A 21432-nucleotide genomic window follows, 5' to 3' on the forward strand; every position below is an offset into this window, starting at 1 on the left:
ACTATGACTTAAAATAGACGCAAAATAAACAACCACATACACTGTAGAGTCTTCAAAAGAACATTTGTTTGCTCAAACCTATGCTTTCTCTTTTATAATTTAATTTTAAGTATAGGAGAAAATTCTTTTTTTTACCTCCTTGAATTGTTTCTTAAAGTGTTACATATTCAATGGGCTATTTGCACAAGGACATTTAATTTTCAGCCAAGCAGCCCGGCGGCTTCCGGTGAACTATCTTTCCATTATAAAATTGTTGTGTTTAAGACCTGATTTCTTTAAAAATCGGCGATCTTCACTGCCTGCTAAATGTATGCGATATAAAATGGGTCTCGGATCAGACAAGAAGCACTGCGTTAAATTCCATTTCCCTTGCCATGTCTTTAAAATATGGCAGTTCATTTTACCCCAGTATTTTCTATGGAATTTCTGCACTAGCCTGTTGCTACTGACGGCACTAGTGATTACAACGGTCTTTTACACTTGAACAACTAAATGAATGCTTAAGTCTATTCAAATGAATGTATTGTAATTACACTACAACATTGATGCTTTTAAAGCAACCTTGTGAAATTGAAAATAGTCACATTAAGTTTTCACCAGTAGTTTATCGTTGGCTTTAAAACTCTAGCTGTGCATATAGCCCATTGTGCAGAAAAGCGGACAAAAAAAGATCAGTTGTCCAAATATCAGTATCACTTTCAGTGGTGGCAATTCAACATTTTGCCCTCACATTTATTTTCTGATCATGTGATTCCCACTGGATTTACTGGACCTGCCAGACAACAGTAAATGTCAACTTTAGGCCTCTGCAAACTTCGTTTCATACCCGCTCTTCGTTTTCATTCTAGGGTTGAGATATGGACGTGTAGTTTTGTCATGGCACTAAACCCATATCTTTTTTCTTTATTATTATTATTATTCCACTGCCATATCCCTGATGTAATTTGCAATGCCGATATCATCTCCCCGGCAGAAAGCACCTGTCCCGTACACATGATTTTATGTGAGTTCATATCGCACGCTTTTAGTAGGACTATTAAGCTTGCGTTGCTCCATCACCTTGCCTTATTGTGCCTGTGCTGCATGACTGTGCTGGCAACATAACAAGCTGAACTCCTGCTGGAGCCTTGCGAATCTCAGACATATCCCATTTTGTTTTCTTTCTTTTGCGTCTCATCAATTCAAAGGCGTAACAGCAGGTTGTGGACAATTGCGTCCCCCCCCACCACTCCCGGTCCTCCCATTCCTTTCCTCAGTTTGCTTTGAAAAGAAGTCAATATCAGCCTATTTCACAGAATCGCTGTTTAACAAAAAAAGCACCCAAAATAGCATAAAGCAGCACAAAGGCAGAATACACGTTGTAATTTGAGAATGTAATGGGGAGGCAATTTTAATCCTGACAGGTCTTGCTTTTTTCTTTTTTGTGTGTGTATTTATTTTATTTTTGTGATGCCTTGTAAGGCTGCGGTAGTCACAGTTACTTTAAATATTGCTATTAAGCGCCATAATGGATTTCAGAGAGCTGTCGACCACCAAAAGGGGTTACTTGGGCCTGTGTGGTCAATTACACCATCCTCTTTTCTTTTGTCCTGTAATTATTTGCATGACCAACACTCACACGTATACAGTTGAAGTCAGAATTATTAACTCTTCTGTATATCTTTTTCCCCTAATTTCTTTTTAACGGAAAGAAGATTTTTTTTTCAACACATTCCTAAATGTAATCGCTTTAATAACTAATTTCTTTTATCTTTGCCATGATGACAGTACACTACCTGACAAAAGTCTTGTCGCCTATTTGAATTTTAGGTACAACAAATAATAACTTGACTTCTAGTTGATCATTAGATATCAAGTGGCCAATATGAAAGGCAAAGGCCTCTAAATTACGCTTATTTTACCAAAATATAACATGATCATGTCTTGATTTTTAATTATTTAATTAGGACAATAAGGTCTGACTTTGCTTAGACAAAAGTCGTGTCACTTAACAGAAATAATGTCCAGTATAGATTAGAATATAAAGTCATGGTGCAGTGGAAAAAGAATTAATATTGTGTTTGACTCCCATGAGCTTGATCGACTGCATCCATACATCTCTGCAATGACTCAAATAACTTTATTAAAAAAGTCATCTGAAATGGCAAAGAAAGCGTTCTTGCAGGACTCCCAGAGTTCATCAAGTTTCTTTGGATTCATCTTCAATGCCTCCTCCTTAATCTTACCCCAGACATGCTCAATAATGTTTATGTCTGGTGACTGGGCTGGTCAATCCTGGAGCACCTTGACCTACTTCTTTGCTTTCAGGAACTTTGATGTGGAGGCTGATGTATGAGAGGGAGCCCTATCCTGCTTAAGAATTTGCCCTCTCCTTTGGTTTGTAATGTAATGGGCAGTGCACATCTTGCTACCTCAGGCTGTTGATGTTGCCATTCACCCAGCAGATCTCTCGCACGCCCCATACTGAATGCAACCCCAAACCATGATTTTTCCTTCAACAAACTTGACCGATTTCTGTGAGAATCTTGAGTCCATGTGGGTTCCAATAGGTCTTCTGCAGTATTTGAGAAGCAGTTCAACAGATGATTCATCAGAAAACCTCTACCTTCTGTAAATATTTTACTAGATATTTTTCAAGCTGCTAGTATTCAGCTTAAAGTGCAATTTAAAGGCTTAAATAGGTTAATTAGGCGAGTTAAGGTGAGTTAGCCAGGTAATTAGGAAAGTCCTTGTATAACAGTGGTTTGTTCTGTAGACAATCGAAAACAAATAATAAATAATATTGCTAATAATAATAATAATAATAATAATAACAACAATAATAATATTGATTTTAAAATGATTTTTAGAAAATCTGATCTGATTTTATTCTAGCCGAAATAAAACAAATAACACTTTCTCCAGAAGAAAAAAATATTATTGTAAATACTGTGAAAAATTCCTTGCTCTGTTTAACATTTGGGAAATATTTGAAAAAGAAAACCAAATTCACAGAAGGGCTAATAATTTTGACTTCAACTGTATGTGCTTATTATCTGTGACTGGATCTTTAGATGCTCCTAATGTCTGTCAGTGAATGAGTGAATGAGTTGTGCTTGTTAGAGATTTTCAGTTTTTTTTTTTTTTATCGGAGGGTTGACAGTGTATCAGGGTCGCCCGCTGGCAGAGCTCTCACCTGTGCATCTCGATCATGTCACGGTGATTTTTAGCTGTTGTTCAACACTTATCACAGCCTGCGTGCAAAGGTTGCGCTCCCTCAGACTGTGTGCACACAAAACTGTTGTAAAGTGACTTTTGAGCTGTTTTTTTTACAGATTTTTTTTTTTTGTTTTTTGACATCTGTGCACTTTGGCTTCAGTTCTTTTTTTCAGGTACATAAAACCTGTTCGCACTAAATTTAAAGTGCTCAATGTTAAAAGTAAATCTTACCTGGCATGTTTAGAATAAGAGTCATTTGATGACATTAAAAGGCTGTATTTAGGATTTCACAAAAGATAGAATAAACCATATGATAAACACTTTACTTGCCTTTAATTTGTTATTTGTAAATTGAATCATAAACATAAACAAGTACTTTTTTAAAGTATAAAAACGTGCTAATGTAATAACAAAAATGCAAACACTTTAAAACAATGGTCCATTATTAATTAATGTTAATTAATGTATTTACTAACATGAATAAACAATTAGTTATACATTTATTACAGTATTTGTTCATCTTTGTTTATGATATTTAAGTTAAATAACGTTAATTCGTGTTAGTTAACATGGTAGCAAGCTCAATTTTGAATGATAATAATGCATTAGTAAATGTTGAACTATATGATTTATAAATGCTTCACAAGATTATTCGTACCTGATGTTAGCGAATACATTCATTTATTTGATTTTGATTTATTTGTTCATTTATTTTATTTATTAATTAAAAAAACTCAACTTTGGATTTTAATAATGCATATGTTGAACTATGATTAATAGATGTTTCACAAGATTATTTATACTTAAAATAAGTAATTTTATTTATTAGATTTTTTTGTTATTTGATTCTAATTAATAATTTTTTTCTTTTCTCTTATTTATTGATTATTTACAAGCACAACTTTGGATTTTAAAGTGTTGAACTACTGTATGATCAATAAATGCTTTACAAGATTATTCATATTAGTTAATTTTAGTCAATTCATTAAGTAATGGACCATTATTCTGTTGCCAAGAATATATTATTTATTTATTTATACATTTATTTGTTAATTTATTTATTTTTTCATAACTGAAATAAAAAATCTATGATTATCAAATCACATTTTATTTGTACATTTATTTTAAATATTTCCATTATATAATTTAGAATTTCTGTACACATAATTTCCCCTTTTCTTTACAAACAAACACGTGTACACACTATTACAAGGTCTTAAAATGTCTTGCATTCTAAAAATGTCTTAGATTCACTGAAACATTGTCTTGCAGTTCTTAAATCCTTTTAAACAAGTCGTAATTTTCATCTGTGCATTTCTCCAATGACCAAAAAAAAAAAAAAAAAAAACCTTAAACCAAACTCTATATACTAATATGTTTTTTTTTTTGTTTTTTTTTGTTTTTTTTTGTTTCTTTAAAGGAAAATTGTTTAAAAAATGTGCATGCAAACAACCAGGGTTTGCTTGTTTTAGGTCTTTATTTAAAATATGTGGCAAAGAAATAACTAATTAGATTTATTTATTCATTTATTTATTTATTTTGATGAGGCAAGTAAACCTCTTTTGAAAAAAAATCCTTAGTGTTTATCCTTGTATAAGTCTGAAACTTTTTTTTTATAACGGTCCTTAAAATCCTAAATTTGACTTTGTGAAACCTGCAAAAAAGCCTGTATTAAGATAAGTGACCTCTGAGTAGGCCCACACGGAATCTGCGCACGCAGAATTCCGCAGATTTTTAGCCCATCATTAATTCTGTTTATTTACTTGTGTAAATGTGGGTAAATGTGTGTAAATCTAAATTTATTCAGTTTTTTTTAATAATTTCAGTAATATAATGACTAATATGAAAATGTTCATCTGATTTATGTACAATGCAGTTTGTACAGTAATATTTTCTGTCTTTTAGTACATATATTATATGAGAGATTTGCTTTGTTTACCAAATAAAGTGAATCTAATTGGATTTGCCTTTTTTGTATTTTGTATTTGGATTAGCAGAAATCTGCAGATTTTTACCAAAACTCTCAGCAGAAATAGCAAAAAACATCCGCAGATTCCGTCTGGCCCTACCAATGAGTATGGGTCTTTCAATGACTGTTTCCTAAACTTTTGCATTTGGTTTTGTGTAATACTGAATATTTGGTATTTTTGGCAGTGTGATATTTTGAGAAATAATAATAGGCCAGTTCAATCCATTTCTGTACAAAATGCTTCGGATTCCACTCATTTGTGCCAGTTAATTAAAAGTAGAATTTACAGTCAGAATAGTTTTAATAACGATTCCGATTGAAATGTGTCCTTCATGTATCATGAATCAAGCAGAGTGTGAAGTTTATGGAGATGCATAATTTCTTTGAAAGGAAAATAACAAAATTATGCCAACTATTTGGACGTGTTTTGGTCAGACTCATCCCATTTCTTTTTCTAACCGTTTTATGTGTTTGTGGAGAAAATTGGCCGGTGGGTTTAGCAGAACTTTCTTGCAATCTAATAACAGGAATAATTGCAAAGCGCTTTCCTGCTCTCTCCAAAGAGCTTGTTTTCTCCCATAATGAAATGCAATTTGTGAATTAGCTAGATCACGTTAGAAAAGCGCCATGCTGATGCAAGTAGAATACTGTTTGTGGATGAAGAGTCACGGCTTTGGAAATAAAATCAGCTGCAGCGTTTTTGATTCTTGTCATTTTTCGGAATCACATTGCTCGCAAACATTATATTAGAGAGCTGTGGCGGATGAAGTATGCAAATCAAGCGCTTAAGTAAATGTACAAATAATCTATGAACGTATATCGTTTTTATTGTTCTTAAAGGGATTATTAACCCAGCATTTTTAACTCTGCCATTACTTGTTTTAAACATTTATGATGTTCTTGCTTCTGTTAACACAAAAGAACATATTTTGAAGCAAGCTGAAAACTTTCTGTAACCATTGACTTCCACAGTATTTGTTTTTCCAGGTATGGAAATCAATGGCTACTGTTTTTCAGCTTTCTATAAAATATCTTCTTTTGTGTTTCATTATTCATAAAGGTTTGGAACCACTTGAGGATGAGTAAATAGTGTGTACATATTTCATTTTTGGGTGAACTATTTCTTTAAGTATAAAAAGTTAAAGAGTATTACTGATTGAGTATTAATGATGTCATTTGAATCAGTAAATGCAGACTCTCTGAATGAGTCATTTAAACCACCTGAATCAGTGAGCCATTAACTGCCAACTCTCTCTCTCTGACTGAATCGTTTAAACCCGTGTCTGGAGACTCTCTCTGAATGAGTCATTTAAACCACCTGAATCAGTGAGTCATTAACTGCAAATTCATTCTCAATGGATCTTCTGAATCAGAGTGGCAATAACTGCAGACTGTCTCTGAATAAATCATTTGAATCAGTGAGTCATTAATTGTTCATACTGAACAGATCATTTGAATCAGCGCGTCAAAAACTGCAGATTCTCTTTGAATGAGTGATTTGAATCAGTGAGCCATTAACAGCTGACTCTCTCTCTCTCTCTCTCTCTCTCTCTCTCTCTCTCTCTCTCTCTCTCTCTCTCTCTCTCTCTCTCTCTCTCTCTCTCTCTCTCTCTCTCTGACTGAATCATTTAAATCCGTACCTGCAGACTCTCTCTAAATGAGTCATTTAAACCATCTGAATCAGTGAGTCATTAACTGCGAATTCATTCTGAATGGATCATCTGAATCAGTGAATCATTAACTGCAAATTCATTCTGAATGGATCTTTTGAATGAGCGTGGCAATAACTGCAGACTTTCTCTGAATAAATCATTTGAATCAGTGAGTCATTAAATGCATTAATTGTTCATACTGAACAGATCATTTGAATCAGCTCTCTCTCTCTCTCTCTCTCTCTATGTCTGACTGAATCATTTAAATCCGTATCTGCAGGCTCTCTCTGAATGAGTCATTTAAACCAGTGAGTCATTAACGGCAAACTCATTCTGAATGGATCATCTGAATCAGCGAGTCATTAACTGCAGACTCTCTCTGAATGGATCTTCTGAATCAGTGCGCCAATAACTGCAGTCTTTCTCTGAATGAGTAATTTTGAATCATTTGAATCAGTGAGCCATTGCCTCCAGACTATTTCTCTGACCAGATCATTTAAATCAGCAAATGCTGACTCTCTCTTAATGAGTCATTTGAATCAACGAGTCATTAACAGCATACTTATTCGGAACAGATCATTTGATTCTGTGATTTGACTCATGAGAAGATGCACCACTGTTATAGAGCTTTTAATGTATAAGCACAGGGAGGTTTTGACGCAGATGAATGGTGATTAATGAGCAAAGGTGCGTTGAAAACCCGCCTGTGCATTGCGGGCCAATTTGAGCACAACCGCAGCGAGACGGCAAAGCCAAGAAGGCCATGGAGTCGTCATGATCAGCGAGACTCCCGCGGAGAGAAACGCCTCATTGAACTCGATGGCTTGTGATTCAGCACACTGGCACGGCCACAAAGTCTCGCTATATAAACAATTTATTTCAAACTCCGATATGATTACAATTAACTATTCATTTGGAACAGATGGCTGAGGCTGTTTGTTGTGGGTATTTACACCACAACAGGAAGTTTCAAGAAAAATAAGACACACACCTAATCTGTCCCAGTTGGCTTGGAACAAAATGAGTTTTGCTTTCCACACCATGTAAAATCTCCACAGGTGTGAGCGTAAAATAGACCGAGAGCAAGAGGGAGAAAGAGAGACTCTCATATTATGTTGGAGCAGTGTTTTGAAGCTGACATAATTCTCTTTTGCTGAAGCAGGTTGAGTTGGAAAATGTTTCTTCACTTTCCCTCCTAATCTGTAACTGCCTCTCTGGCTATACCACTAACTGTACACTCTCTCTCAAAAAAACAAAACAAACAAAAAAAAAAAACATTACTATTGCTTTGCTTCTTAGACTTTACACACCTGAAACTTGTCTATAGCACTTGTTCACTGCTGCTCTTATAGTTGTGTAAATTGCTTCCTTGTGCCCATTTGTAAGTCGCTTTGGATAAAAGCGTCTGCTAAATGACTAAATGTAAATGTTTTTTATTTCTATTAAAACAAATGAGCGAAGATCATTTTAGGCAAGGCAAGTCAAGTTTATTTATATAGGACAAGGTTAATTCAAAGCGCTTAACATAAACAAGAATAAAAAAATTAAAGAAATAAAAACTGCAAAGAATAAAAATGATTAAAAACAGTTTGAAAAGTGTATGTACCTATTTTTAGTTATTTTATATAGTGTACAGTGCATCCGGAAAGTATTCATAGCGCTTCACTTTTTCTACATTTTTTTTTTTATGTTACAGCCTTATTCTAAATGTATTAAATTAATTTATATCCTCAACATTCTACGCACAATACCCCATAATGACAATGTGAAAAAATATATATTTTTTTTAAATTGTTGCAAATTTATTTTATCCAGACGGAAGCCACTCTCTGTCTGGAATTTGCCAAAAGCATCTGAAGGACTCTCAGACCATAAAAAGCTAAATTCTCTGGTCTGATGAGACTAAAATTGAACTCTTTGGAGTGAATGCCAGGCGTTACATTTGGAGAAAACCAGTCACCGCTCATCACCAGGCTAATACCATCCCTACAGTAAAGCATGGTGATGGCCGCATCATGCTGTGGGGATGTTCTTCAGCAGCAGGAACTGGAAGAGTAGATGAATGCAGCAATGTATAGAGACATCCTGATTAAAAACCTGCTTCATAGTCCTCTTGACCTCAGACTGGGGCGACGATTCATTTTCCAGCAGGACAATGACCCAAAGCACACCACCAAAATATCAATGGACTGGCTTAACAACAACTCTGTGAATGTCCTTGAGTGGCCCAGCCAGAGAACAGACCTAAATCCTATTGAACATCTCTGGAGAGATCTGAAAATGGCTGTACACCATTGCTTCCCATTCAACCTGATAGAGCTTGAGAGGTACTGCAAGGAGGAATGGGCAAAAATTCCCAAAGTTGTGAAAGGTTGTGGTATCATATTCAAAAAGACTTGAGGCTGTAATTGCTGCCAAAGGTGCGTCAACAAAGTATTGAGCAAAGGCTGTGAATATTTATGTACATGTGATTTTTCAGGTTTTTTATTGTTAATAATTTTGCAACAATTAAAAAAAATCTTTATTCACATTGTCATTATGGGGTATTGTGTGTAGAATTGTGAGGAAATAAAGGGATTTAATCCATCTCATCCATCCAATAAGGCTGTAACGTTACAAAAATGTGGAAAAAGGGAAGTTCTATGACCTTGAGAAAATTATATTGGTTAATATATAAATGAAATAAAAATATTGATATAAATGTATATCTAAAAATGTGGTGTTGTTTTTTTTTATCAAGAATGAAGATATGTCTATCAGCATCAGTATCCAATATCCTTTGGTTTAGTGTTTGATTTATCAGGGGTCGCCAGAGCAGAACAAATCACCTTAGTTTATAAAAAGCAGTATTATTATTATTATTGGTATTATAATTATTAAAAATATTTTTTGCGCCCCGGCACATGATCCAACAGGGTTGTGCTTATACTCTTAATGAGTTATGGGTGTGTTTTGAGCATAACGTGCATTAAGCCAATCAGAGTTTCAGCTCCCATTCCCTTTAGTCAGTTGCGTCACACCATGGCATATTTGCTATTTACATTGCGAACTTTGTAAGTGGAAAAACTGAACAATTCACAAGCGAGAAAACAGTTAAACAAATTTTTTTTTACTTAACTTTACTCCTTTGGTGGATAAGGAAACAGTGTTGTGTGCATTCCACTGAAGACATCCGTTTGCCTACATATTTGATTTAGTTTAAGCGCAAAGATTTGTTTCAAAACTATTTCTAAATTCAGTTCTAATTTCCAGCAAACAAATAAATAAACAATAATAACGAAGTGCGGTTCTATCCAAACACACGTATTATTGTTATGCCCCATATAGGGATGCATACGTCTCCAAAACCAGACAGGTTGACAAATCTAAACTTTTTTTTTTATTAAAACAAATATAAATATGCATATAATAAATAATACAGCTAATAATAATAACATTAAACAAATGCAAATTGTCATGAACTGAAAAAAGGAATCGAGCCATTTTTTAATGTTAAGATATTTGTGTGTTGCTGTACATCCTGTGTGTATTAAGCAATGTGTAAGCATTTGGACTCACATAGGCGAATATCTCTGCGCTGGACTTTAAACCTGCTTTTACTTGGTCAACGGTGCGATCTATTTCAGTTTCTCAGAATAGCAACGCACGAAAAATGCACCTTAACACACCTCCTTTCTAGACCAACACGCCCATGAGTCTATAAAGTGGTGCAAATGGATTTGCCATTTAAACAATGTGGCGCAAAATGTGAAAATTAGGGTTGTGCTGGTCTGAAAATAGCAACAAATCGCACCATACACCTCTTGCACCTTATTGCACCGGATGTATGATAGAGCCCTGTGTTATGATTGGATTTCCTCTTGTTGCAGTTATGAAATAGTTTGATAACAAGCAGGAAATATTAATGGGCCAATAACATGACCACATTGAAATGGTCTATATGTGTCCTTATAGTGTTTTTAGCAACGTGGCACATAAAAATGTCTGTCAACAAAAAATGTGTTTCAGGGTTTCTTGACCCTTTAACACCCCAGTACTGAACCAACCTTCATCATTCCCCACTGTAACGAAAAAAAATCTGAGGATGTTTCCCTGTGATGGTGTCCTCCAGCAGGCTGGCGTAGCACACAGAAGGTGCACCATATGGCAGCAGAGACCTGCGAATATCCCCAGAGACGGGTCAGTGTCTCGCTTAGGCATCTGAGAGTCTCCAGCCCCGCAGTCTGCTGGTAAAAGATGGATAAGGACTCTCTCTCTCTTCTCCCCCGCTCCATGTAAATAAGTCTTAATGAGGCAGGAGTTGCACTTGAAACGGCCCCTGGGTGTCAACAGCTTCTCCCAGAGACCTTGAGTCTGACCTAGGTCTCTGCCGCAGCTCCTCCGCTACCATCCAAGCTGTTGCCTTCCCACTTTTTTCCATTTTTTTGCTTCTCTTCCTTCGTCTGTTTGTTTCTAATTAGAGACAGCACGCTCTTCGCACACCTTGCACACATGCGCTCCAGGTGGCCGCTTTGCCCGGTGGGTTCGTTGTTGTGAGATTGCCTGATAACTGCCACTGGGGGTGAACTGGTGGTTTTCGGTCTGTGTTAACAGGATGGAGGACTAACATTGCGCATGGTATACTAGGATGTGAAACAGTTTGCTAAAACAAATGTGTAACTGACTGAATTTAGGATGGGTTTTTATATCTTTTAGAACACATGCTACGTTTTTGACTGGGTTAAAAAAAACTGCTGGGTTAAAAATTTTGGCTTTAGTTTAAAGTAGTTCTCACTAACTACTGGCTTATTGCCTGCCTATTTTATGATATTGGCTGTGTATTAGTACTTATAAAGTACAAATTCTGTATGATTTCAGTATATATACTACTACCTTAATAACTATTAATAAGCTGCAAAAGTCAAAGTTTATTAACATATTTTCTTTTACCCAAAATTGAACTGTATTTGTTATAATTTGTTATATATAACTGTATTCATATAATTTGTTACTTATTCTTGTGGTTGTTTTTAGTTTTTTTCACTTTCTTATGGTCAAGAAATATGAAAGTAATATTGATGAGAGTCGGAGACATGTCTTTTATGAAGTAATGGGGTCTTTAAAGAACTAGATACTTTTTTTTAAATAAATGTACTTGTTGCATTCTTGATGTATGCATATGGTTATAATTAAATTTATTTTGCATTATCATTGTATTTAATATTAATTAATTAATTTAATTTATTATTATCTATATACTGTAAATGTGTGTATATGTACATGCAGTATATACATATGTACAGTGGAGAAAATGAGTATTGAACGTCACCATTTTTTTCAGAAAACATATTTATAAAGGTGCTGATGACTTGAAGTTTTCACCGAATGTTAGTAAAAACCAAAGAAATCCATATATGCAAAGAAAACTAAACTGATTTGATTACAAATGAAGTTATGTGCAATAAAATAAAATGACACAGGGAAAAAGCATTGAACACATGGTGTAAAATGGAAGTAAAAGCCCAGACAGCAGCTGAAATCTCTCAGTAGTTCTTCAGCAGTCCTCTGCCATTTGTCATTGTAAATGAATATTAGCTGCTTCAGTCCAACATCTACATCATCTGGATGATGAAGATGAAACCAGAGTGGACATTTCAGCAAGACAATGATGCAAAACACAGCCAAGGAGACTCTCAAATGCTTTCAGAGAAAGAAAACCAAGCTGTAGAATGGCCCAGCCAATCGCCTGACTTGAATCCAATAGAAAATACAAAACAAAGATCAGATTTGATAGACAAAACCCACAGAACCATCAAGATTTTGACACTCTGTTGAAGTCTGTGAAAAAAATCACACCTGAGGAATTGTGACTTCATTATCAATATGAGAGGTGTCTTTAAGCCGCCATTACCAAAAAAGCCTTTTATATACTGTAAAGTATTAAATACCTTTCAGTAGTTCAGTACTTTCTCCTTGTGTCATTTCATTGTTATTACAAGTTACAAATATTTCAGATTTTTAAAAATGTTTTGTTTTATTTTCATGTTTGTATTGTTTGGGTTTTTACCAAAATCTGGTTCGATTTCATGTCAACAGCTCCTTTAGAAATATTATTCCCTGGAAAAAAAACATGCATGTTCAATACAACACTTGATTTTTTTGCTTTTTATTATTTGAATTTTCTGAATTAAAAACATCTCATCATATGTATTGTATTGTATTTAAGACTTTGTGTGTGTAAATAGCCTTGTATATGTATTTCTGAATAAATTAATAGTTGAAATGACAAAAAGCAGAGCGTAACACAGATTGACAACACAAACACTAAATGACCTCAAGTTATTGTATGTAATGAGTAAAAGCTTGTCACTGATGATAATTCATTTTGTTTTTGCTATGTTTGATCCAATTTTGTGTAAAAACATCTTTTCTTACAGTCTGATCCAACAAGAAATCCATAAATGCAAAGAAAATTAACCTAATTCGATTACAAATGAAACTGAAATAAAATAAAATTACACAGGGAAAAGGTACTGAGCACATGAAGAAAGGGACGTGTAAAAAGGCAGTGAAAGCCCTGACAGCAGCTGAAATCTCTCAGTAGTTGTTCAGCAACCCTCTGCCCTTTCTCATTGTAAATTATTATTAGCTGCTTCAGATTACATAGCAGCCAGTCTGATCCAACAAAAAAAATCAAGAATTCATTTTTGAGTAAAAAGAGTCCATCTTTTTGATATATTTAAGATAAAATCTGACGAAATGTGTCACGCATAAATTAAATAGCACTTTGTCTTTACATAAGGTAGTACAGAAGGTTAACAGCTTCATATTGAGCACGTTAATAAGGGTTAAAACAAGCAAACGCATTAAGGCTAACTAAAAATGTTTCTCGAAAAATCCATTAGTTTAATGATTCCTAATAGGAGATTGATGAAGTCGATTGCAAGTGCATTATATTTACTGATTTTATTAATACACCATTCAACTGTTAAATGAAGAAGAAAAGCTTTCAGACTAACTCTAAATGCAAATGTACCTCCAAATGTCACGGTGGCAGAAATGACCCGTGCGCTTCATTTTTTTGTGTCTCTCAGGAAAACAGGATTACAAGAAAACCAAGCCGGTGCTGCGAGCCACTCGGCTGAAGGCGGAGGCGAAGAGAAGTGCTCCGGGAATCAGGGTGAGACACTGCTGTCTTTCATTCTCATTACCTCCCCCTCCATCCCAACTGATCCCTCTCTCCCCATCTGCCAAACACACACACACACACACACATTATTCATCACACCTCTCCAACCTGAGAGCAAGTCAAGCAGTCTCCATATTGATGAGGCAGAGAAGAGCTGTTTGACTCTGAGGAGAAGCTCTCTTTCTCCCTTGCCGTCTCCTTTGCTTTCTCTCCATCTTTCCCTTTCTCTCAGCTGTCACTCCAGAATAATAATCGGGAGTTTGAGGGAAAAGCCTTTTTTTTGTTTTTTTTTTTTTTTTTTTTTTTTTTTTTTTCAGCATCTTTGTGTGATTTCCATTTATTAGTGGCAGTGGTTTGGTTGAACGTAACTCTTTTTGTTTGCTTAAAGTGCATTTGACTAATATGGTGCAGATTGGTCGTGATTTTATTTACATTTTATACATGTAAAAGTCCATGTGCAATGTGACTTTGTTTTTTAGCATCATATTATTAGTATGCATAAACTTTATGAGCTGATTTTAGTATTATAAAATAAATGTAAAATGAAGTTTTCCATAGTTTATTATTCAATGATGTTTTCTGTTTACTCTAAGTACTTCATGGGACCTTGGTCTCTGCTCAGTGTTTGATGTTGACAAGTTTAACTAAATTACTTTTATTGATATGTTTGTTTGACAACATGTAGTTTCCAACAACTAAACCTATCAATAAAAGTCACTTTGTACTTATTATTATTATTATTATTATTATTATTATTATTATTTAATATTCTTTATTGACTGTCTTAGTCCCATCATTTTAAAAAGCACTGTACATCTCTCTATATTAAAGATAAAACCCTGCTTTATTAATTAATTAATTTATTTATTTATTCATTTATTTATTTATTTATTTATTGAAGTATGTATGTTTATACTTTCATTTTAGTTGTCTTTTATTTCTTTAATTTTATTTTCTAAAATTTAACTTAACTTTTCACTTAACAAGTTTACAATGTTAATAATGCTTTGTTTCATTCTTCCATCTTCATTTACAAGAAGCAGGGTATTTACAGTTACCTTATATTTCTGTCCATTCCCTGGTCGCAAACTGCTGTTACACCTAAACACACGTTTTTAGTCTCTTAGTGCCGCAGCAGCACCACACGTGGTGGTAATGGTCCTGCCAAAGTGTCACCCATTGTAGATAATAATTGAGTAGACCCCATTTTGAAAATGATTATTTTTCTGCGTTTCTCAGTGAATATAGGTAATATATTCTGGTGCATTTGAACAAAACATTTATTAAACTAAATTTTTTTTAAATAATATTTTAGTCACAGAACATCTTTAGAAATAGAAAGATTATACATTTAAATTCATGCAAAATATTGGTGAAAAAAATACAAATTTTAACAAAATTGTATACATTTTTTGCTTCTTGAATTTTGCTCCTTTTAAAATTTTTATTTAACATTTTTTCCTTACATAAACATTAGGCTGTACTAATTTTGGACTGTTATCATAAGTTATTTTGTTCGATAAGTTCCAGATTTGGCTTTAGTACTAATCTAATGTATATGCACAATTATAATATTGTATAGCTTCCTATAAAAATATTAATTTAAAGGAGAGATTTGTGAGGGGTGTACTATGTTAAGCACTGTATATTTTTTGTTATTTTACAGCTTTTTTTATATGTATTACTTCTTTTACAATATATTGTTTTGATCAAGGGCATAGAATTGGCATGGACGGAGGGTACATGTCCCCACCAATATCCACCAATTACTGAAATGTCCCCACCAATAATTTAATCGCCTTCAAAATAAAACAATGCTCTGTCAACCCTTAGTAACCTAGATGTGCTCAAAGGGTTAAATGTAGAAATATAGAATAGATAACAAGGATAAAACAGTTAAATTGTGTCACATGCCTCTCTAAATTTTCCTTCTCAAAGCCAGATTGCAGTAAAATCATGTAAATTGCCACACAGGACATGCTTCATTAATTGTTATTTGTATTAAGTGTTAAAAACCTTTAATCGTGTTTTTAAAGGCATGCAACAAAATTTGTGCTGTTCAGTACATGTGCTCTAGGGATGTATGTCCGCACCAATATCAAGAGCAAATCCAGCTCTTGGTTTCGATATATTAAAAGATAATGTCAATAAAAGTCAATTAAACTGTACAGTTGAATTTACAATATCTTAAGTTGTCTGAGCAGATATTAAGATTTTTTAATGCAATTAAAGAATCATAAAAAGTTTTGCGTTATAAGATATGAGCAGTTTTTTAACAAATAGTTAGCAGGTATTTATTTCACAGTGTTCTTAATTCATCATGGACATTTGTGACTTTAAATAAATAAATAAATTTGTGATTTATTTTTTTTATGTTTATTTTAATGAAAAATGTAAAAACAGTTTCATGAACTTACACTGAAGGTGAAACTAGTTTGATGTCTAAAGACCAGAATGTCAAACAGATTAACTTCTGCTGTAAAACGTACAGTTCACCCTAAAATTCAGCCAGAATTAAAACCTTGTCCTTCTGCTTTTCTCTTCTGCACTCTCGGAAATAAGGTACAAATTATTTCCGAAAGGTACATTTTTGTTCCTAGCAGGTTTTTAAAACTACACATTAATACCTAAAAAGTACAAATGTAGACCTCATATTAAGGGTACAAAATTGAACCTTAAAAGGTAATAGTGACCTTAAAGTTGTCCCCGTGTTCATGTTGATTTCTTCCTGGTGCTTCAGTTTCCTCCACAAGTCCAAAGACGTGCGCTATAGGTGAATTGAATAATCTAAATTGTCTTTAGTGTATGTGTGTGATTGAGTGTATGGATGTTTCCCAGTGATGGATTGCAGCTGGAAGGGCATCCACTGTGTAAAACATATGCTGGATAAGTTGGCGGTTCATTCTGCTGTGGCGACCCCTAATTAATAAAGGGACTAAGCCGAAAAGAAAATTAAATGAATGAAGGAATGAATGAAGTAACTAATGTTTACCTGTACAGTCCAAAAGTGTACCTTTTAGAAAAGATACCACCCCAGTGACTGATTGTGTACCTTTATTTCTGAGTGTGTACTTATTCTTAAGTAATTTCAAATGAGCATGACTTCTTTCTGTAATATACAAAACAAGATATTATGAAAGATTTTCCAATGGATACCAGAGCTGTTTGGTGGAACACTGGCTTGAATTGATGAAAGAACTTGTATTTTTACCTGAACTATCATTTAAAGCATTTATTTTTATTAATATTGTACTAATTTTTCTTTTGAAAAATCAAATGGATAAAATACGTTTCTTATAGCAAAGATGTTATTTCAAACATCTAATCAAAACTACTGCTTTTTTGTTGTTGTAAAGATTCTCTCTTCATCCTTGATAGTTTTGGCAGATAGCTTATTTTTGATTGGTTTTTGGCACGAGTATTTCTGGTGCAATATGTTTTATCATTTCTCTCAGAATACAGAGCTCTGTATAGGGCACTGTTGCCAAAAACAGCTCGATTCCGTGCTCAGTCCTCTCACTGACAACAATGATCTGAAACTAATTCATAATTCATAAGTTGCAACAGTTTCACAGCAGACTGGACGATGTCGAAACTCTGAGCACGGCTGCACATGGCTAGAAAAACAACTTAAAAAGTTGCTTGTGTTGGGTTTAGTTTGGAATGAAGTAATCAAATGTGAAGGCTGCAGATTAGCTGGTCTTAGCAACTCAATTGTTTTTGTTAGAAAGCCAAGCCCTCATTACAATTCTTCTAAGTCTCATTAGTCTTTTATCCAATTACCGAGGCTTAAATCTGTGGAAATAATTTACATAAATTGCATTCTGTTTTTTTTATTTTTTACAAAAACCATCTCCTTCTTAATGACTCAATGTTCATTTATTACAATTGAGACCAACTAAACGTCTTTCCGCAGGTATGTTTTCAGCCTGTGAGCTCAGTGTTTGTTTACAGCTGAAAGCAACATCTCCTCATTCTGTCACAAAAGTAGTTTATTGCGTACAGCTTTGGTCATTGACTTGGCATGTTTCTGAGGAACATGGACGCCGATTTGTTTGTTCTGGTTTGTAATGTGACTAATGGACCCCTGAGCGCCACACTTTGGGTTTTGTTCTGGTGAGCGCTTCTCTGTGGTATGTTTCCTTGGCTTTGCTTTTTTCTGAGGAGTTGACTCATACTTTTACCACTTGTTTTTCCACAGGCCATTTTCTCTGGCTATTTTTGCTTGGCAGGTGGCACTCCATCTATGCCCATCCCTCACTCAACTCCCAGAACCATGCACACACTTTCTATTTTTTCATCTCCCGTTGTTGTAGGGCTGAATGGTTTTAAAAAATAATTGAATTGTGGTATTCTGACCAATATGGTGGTTGCGATTTTTAATATGCAATTTATTTTCAAAGCTCTTTATTTTCTCTATTCTTAAGCAACAGTATTTATGTTGATGGTTTGGTGGTGGTGGTGGTGTTTAGATGTTGTTCTCTTGTATCAATCAAAATGGGTGCATGGTAAAGGCAGAGTTCCAGAACATAACCACCAAATGTGTATTCTCTCTATAATGTATATATTTATATATAAACCCAGTGATGGGTTGCGGCTGGAAGGGCATCCGCTGCGTAAAAAACGTGCTGGATAAGTTGGCGGTTCATTCTGCTGTGGAGACCCCAGATTAATAAAGGGACTAAGCCAAAAAGAAAATTAAATGAATGAATGAATATATATTTTATTTTATTTTTATTTTATTTTATTTTATTTTATTTTAATTTTATATTTATTTTTATTTTATATTTATTTTATATTCATTTCATATTTATTTTATTTTATTTTATATTCATTTCACATTTATTTTATTTTATATTCATTTCACATTTATTTATGTTATATTCATTTCACATTTATTTATGTTATATTCATTTCACATTTATTTATGTTATATTCATTTCACATTTATTTTATTTTATATTCATTTCACATTTATTTTATTTTATATTCATTTTACATTTATTTTATTTTATATTCATTTCACATTTATTTTATTTTATATTCATTTTACATTTATTTTATTTTATATTCATTTTACATTTATTTTATTTTATATTCATTTCACATTTATTTTATTTTATATTCATTTCACATTTATTCATTTTATATTCATTTGACATTTTATTTATTTATTTATTTATTTTATATTTATTTATTATTATTTTTTTATTTTTATTTATTTTTTTGGTTGGTTGGTTGGTCTGTTAGTACGTAGTCTCTCTCGTTCACTGCTCTCTTAATATTTATCTCTTATATTTATTTTATATATATTTTATATTGATTTATTTATTTTATTTTATATTTATTTTATATTTATTTTATTCATTCATTTATTTTCTTTTGGGCTTAGTCCCTTTATTAATCTGGGGTCACCACAGTGGAATTAACCGCCAATTTATCCAGCATTTGTTTCACTTCATAATTTTATTTTATTTTTTTAACCTTTATTTTATATTTATTTGTTTATTTTATTACATTTTTTTTAGTTGGTTGGTTGGTACGTACTCTTTCTCCATTACTGCTCTCTTTATAGTTTATATTGTTTTTATTTCTCATAGCTTGCCTAACAATGCTGACTTCTTTTGCTGAGAAACCCGGAAATGTAAAAAAGGTCCATTTGTGCGTGTAAAAACTGAAGGATAATTTAGGTTCACACAGCCTGTAGATGACACAGATAACTTGCACTATATAAAGCAAAAGTCCAAGTGAAAAATAAACATGTATTCAAAGGCAACTTCTTTACCTTCTAATTCATAGCGACTGTCTGATGCATCCATTATAGAATTGCACAATATGACTATATTACATACACATCTCAACGATGCCTGAAATGACAAAAATCTATAGCCTGCTGCTTCATCTGCAACATCTTTATTCTTGTCACATGACCACAGTTTAATAGCAGATGTTTAAAAAGAATGTGAAACCTTGGTTTACAATGAATTTACAACAGCTAAGGGGCGATGTTCGAAGCCTAAATCCACCTTAGCTGTTATAAATGTTCCGTAAACCACAGATTCACAGGGCTTATTGCTTTTATAAAACAGTTCATTCATGTACGTAGCTTTTGGCTCAGCACTGATAGCGGTTGCCAAGGAATAGGTGTATGATTTTAATTTAAAGCTTCAAACATGGCTCAAACAAGGACAGGAACTCTTTGTATTTTTGAACATGGCAATATTATTTCAAATGCAATTAATCAGTCAGCTTTAATGCACACACATTTATCTTTTTCATCTCACACCTCCCGTCCTTTAGTCTCATTTGTGAGGCTTCGGAGAGCAGGTTGAGTCTGAGGTTTCAGGCTGTTCTGGGGTCTGTGTTGGCAGGCCGCACAATCTGCTGTTCTGCACGTGGTGGCCAGTTGGTTTGCAGAGATGTTGCCTGCCGGCTCGGGGAGTCAGCGGGCGCTCCACCACCTGCTGTGGGCACTGCTTGGCTCCCTGGTGCCTGGCTGAACGGATGGCATCACCTGGCACGAAGTAGAGGGGCTGGCGGCATCAGCTGTGTGTGGGGCTCCTGGCCTAAAAAGTATCCATGCCAGCTCACTAGCCCTGGAGCTGAATATTGAGAGCCCATCAGCCAATTTTAACTGTTTCTCTTCGGTGCATTCCATCGCATGCATAAGTAAGTTCCAGCAATTTTTATCTAAGCTTCTAAAATAACATAAAGTGTTGTATATTAAGACCATGCTTTTGAACAACTTGGTAAGGTGATGCATTCTGGCACAAGAGACAAGCATAATGACTGGGAGAAAAAAAAATCACCTTAAAAATAAAAGTTAATATATTTTTGTGACTTTTTTCCCTTTTTTCAGTAGAACATAGGGCTGGGACAAATAGGGAAAAAAATATTACAATATACTTTGATATATTAATTTGATATCAATAATTATTGAATATTTTTTAACAATCCATTTAGAAATAAAGTCTTTATTTATTTAACCACTTTATTTTAATTTACCAACATTCATTCATTCATTTTCTTTTCAGCTTAGTCCCTTTATTAATCAGGGGTTGCCACAGCGGAATGAACCGCCAACTTATTCCGCATATGTTTTACGCAGCGGATGCCCTTTCATACACATTCATACACACTCATTCACACACATACACTACACTACACAATTCACCTATAGCGCATGTCTTTGGACTTGTGGGGGAAACCGGTGCACCCGGAGGAAACCCACGCGAACACGGGGAGAACATGCAAACTTCACACAGAAAACGCCTACTGACCCAGCCGAGGCTCGAACCAGCGACCTTCTTGCTGTGATGCGAATGTGCTACCTACTGTGCCATCATGCAGCCCTTTACCAACATCACTGCGGTAAACAGTTTTAATAGTCAGAAATGGTGAAGTTTGTTCCTCGCCACTGTCACCACTGGCTTGCATGGTTTGGC

General features: G+C 34.2%; 1 protein-coding gene across 1 annotated transcript in view; it reads left to right on the top strand.

Moving 5' to 3' along the window:
* Window positions 1-21432, top strand: part of triqk (triple QxxK/R motif containing) — a 49962-nt gene that overhangs the window by 13155 nt on the left and 15375 nt on the right. Inside the window, exon 3 of the mRNA XM_056479979.1 lies at window positions 13893-13978. Within this exon, the coding sequence (XP_056335954.1) occupies window positions 13893-13978 (86 nt within the window). The remainder of the gene's footprint in view (window positions 1-13892; window positions 13979-21432) is intronic.

This window comes from Danio aesculapii, chromosome 19, assembly GCF_903798145.1.
Source record: "Danio aesculapii chromosome 19, fDanAes4.1, whole genome shotgun sequence".
Lineage (NCBI taxonomy): Eukaryota > Metazoa > Chordata > Actinopteri > Cypriniformes > Danionidae > Danio > Danio aesculapii.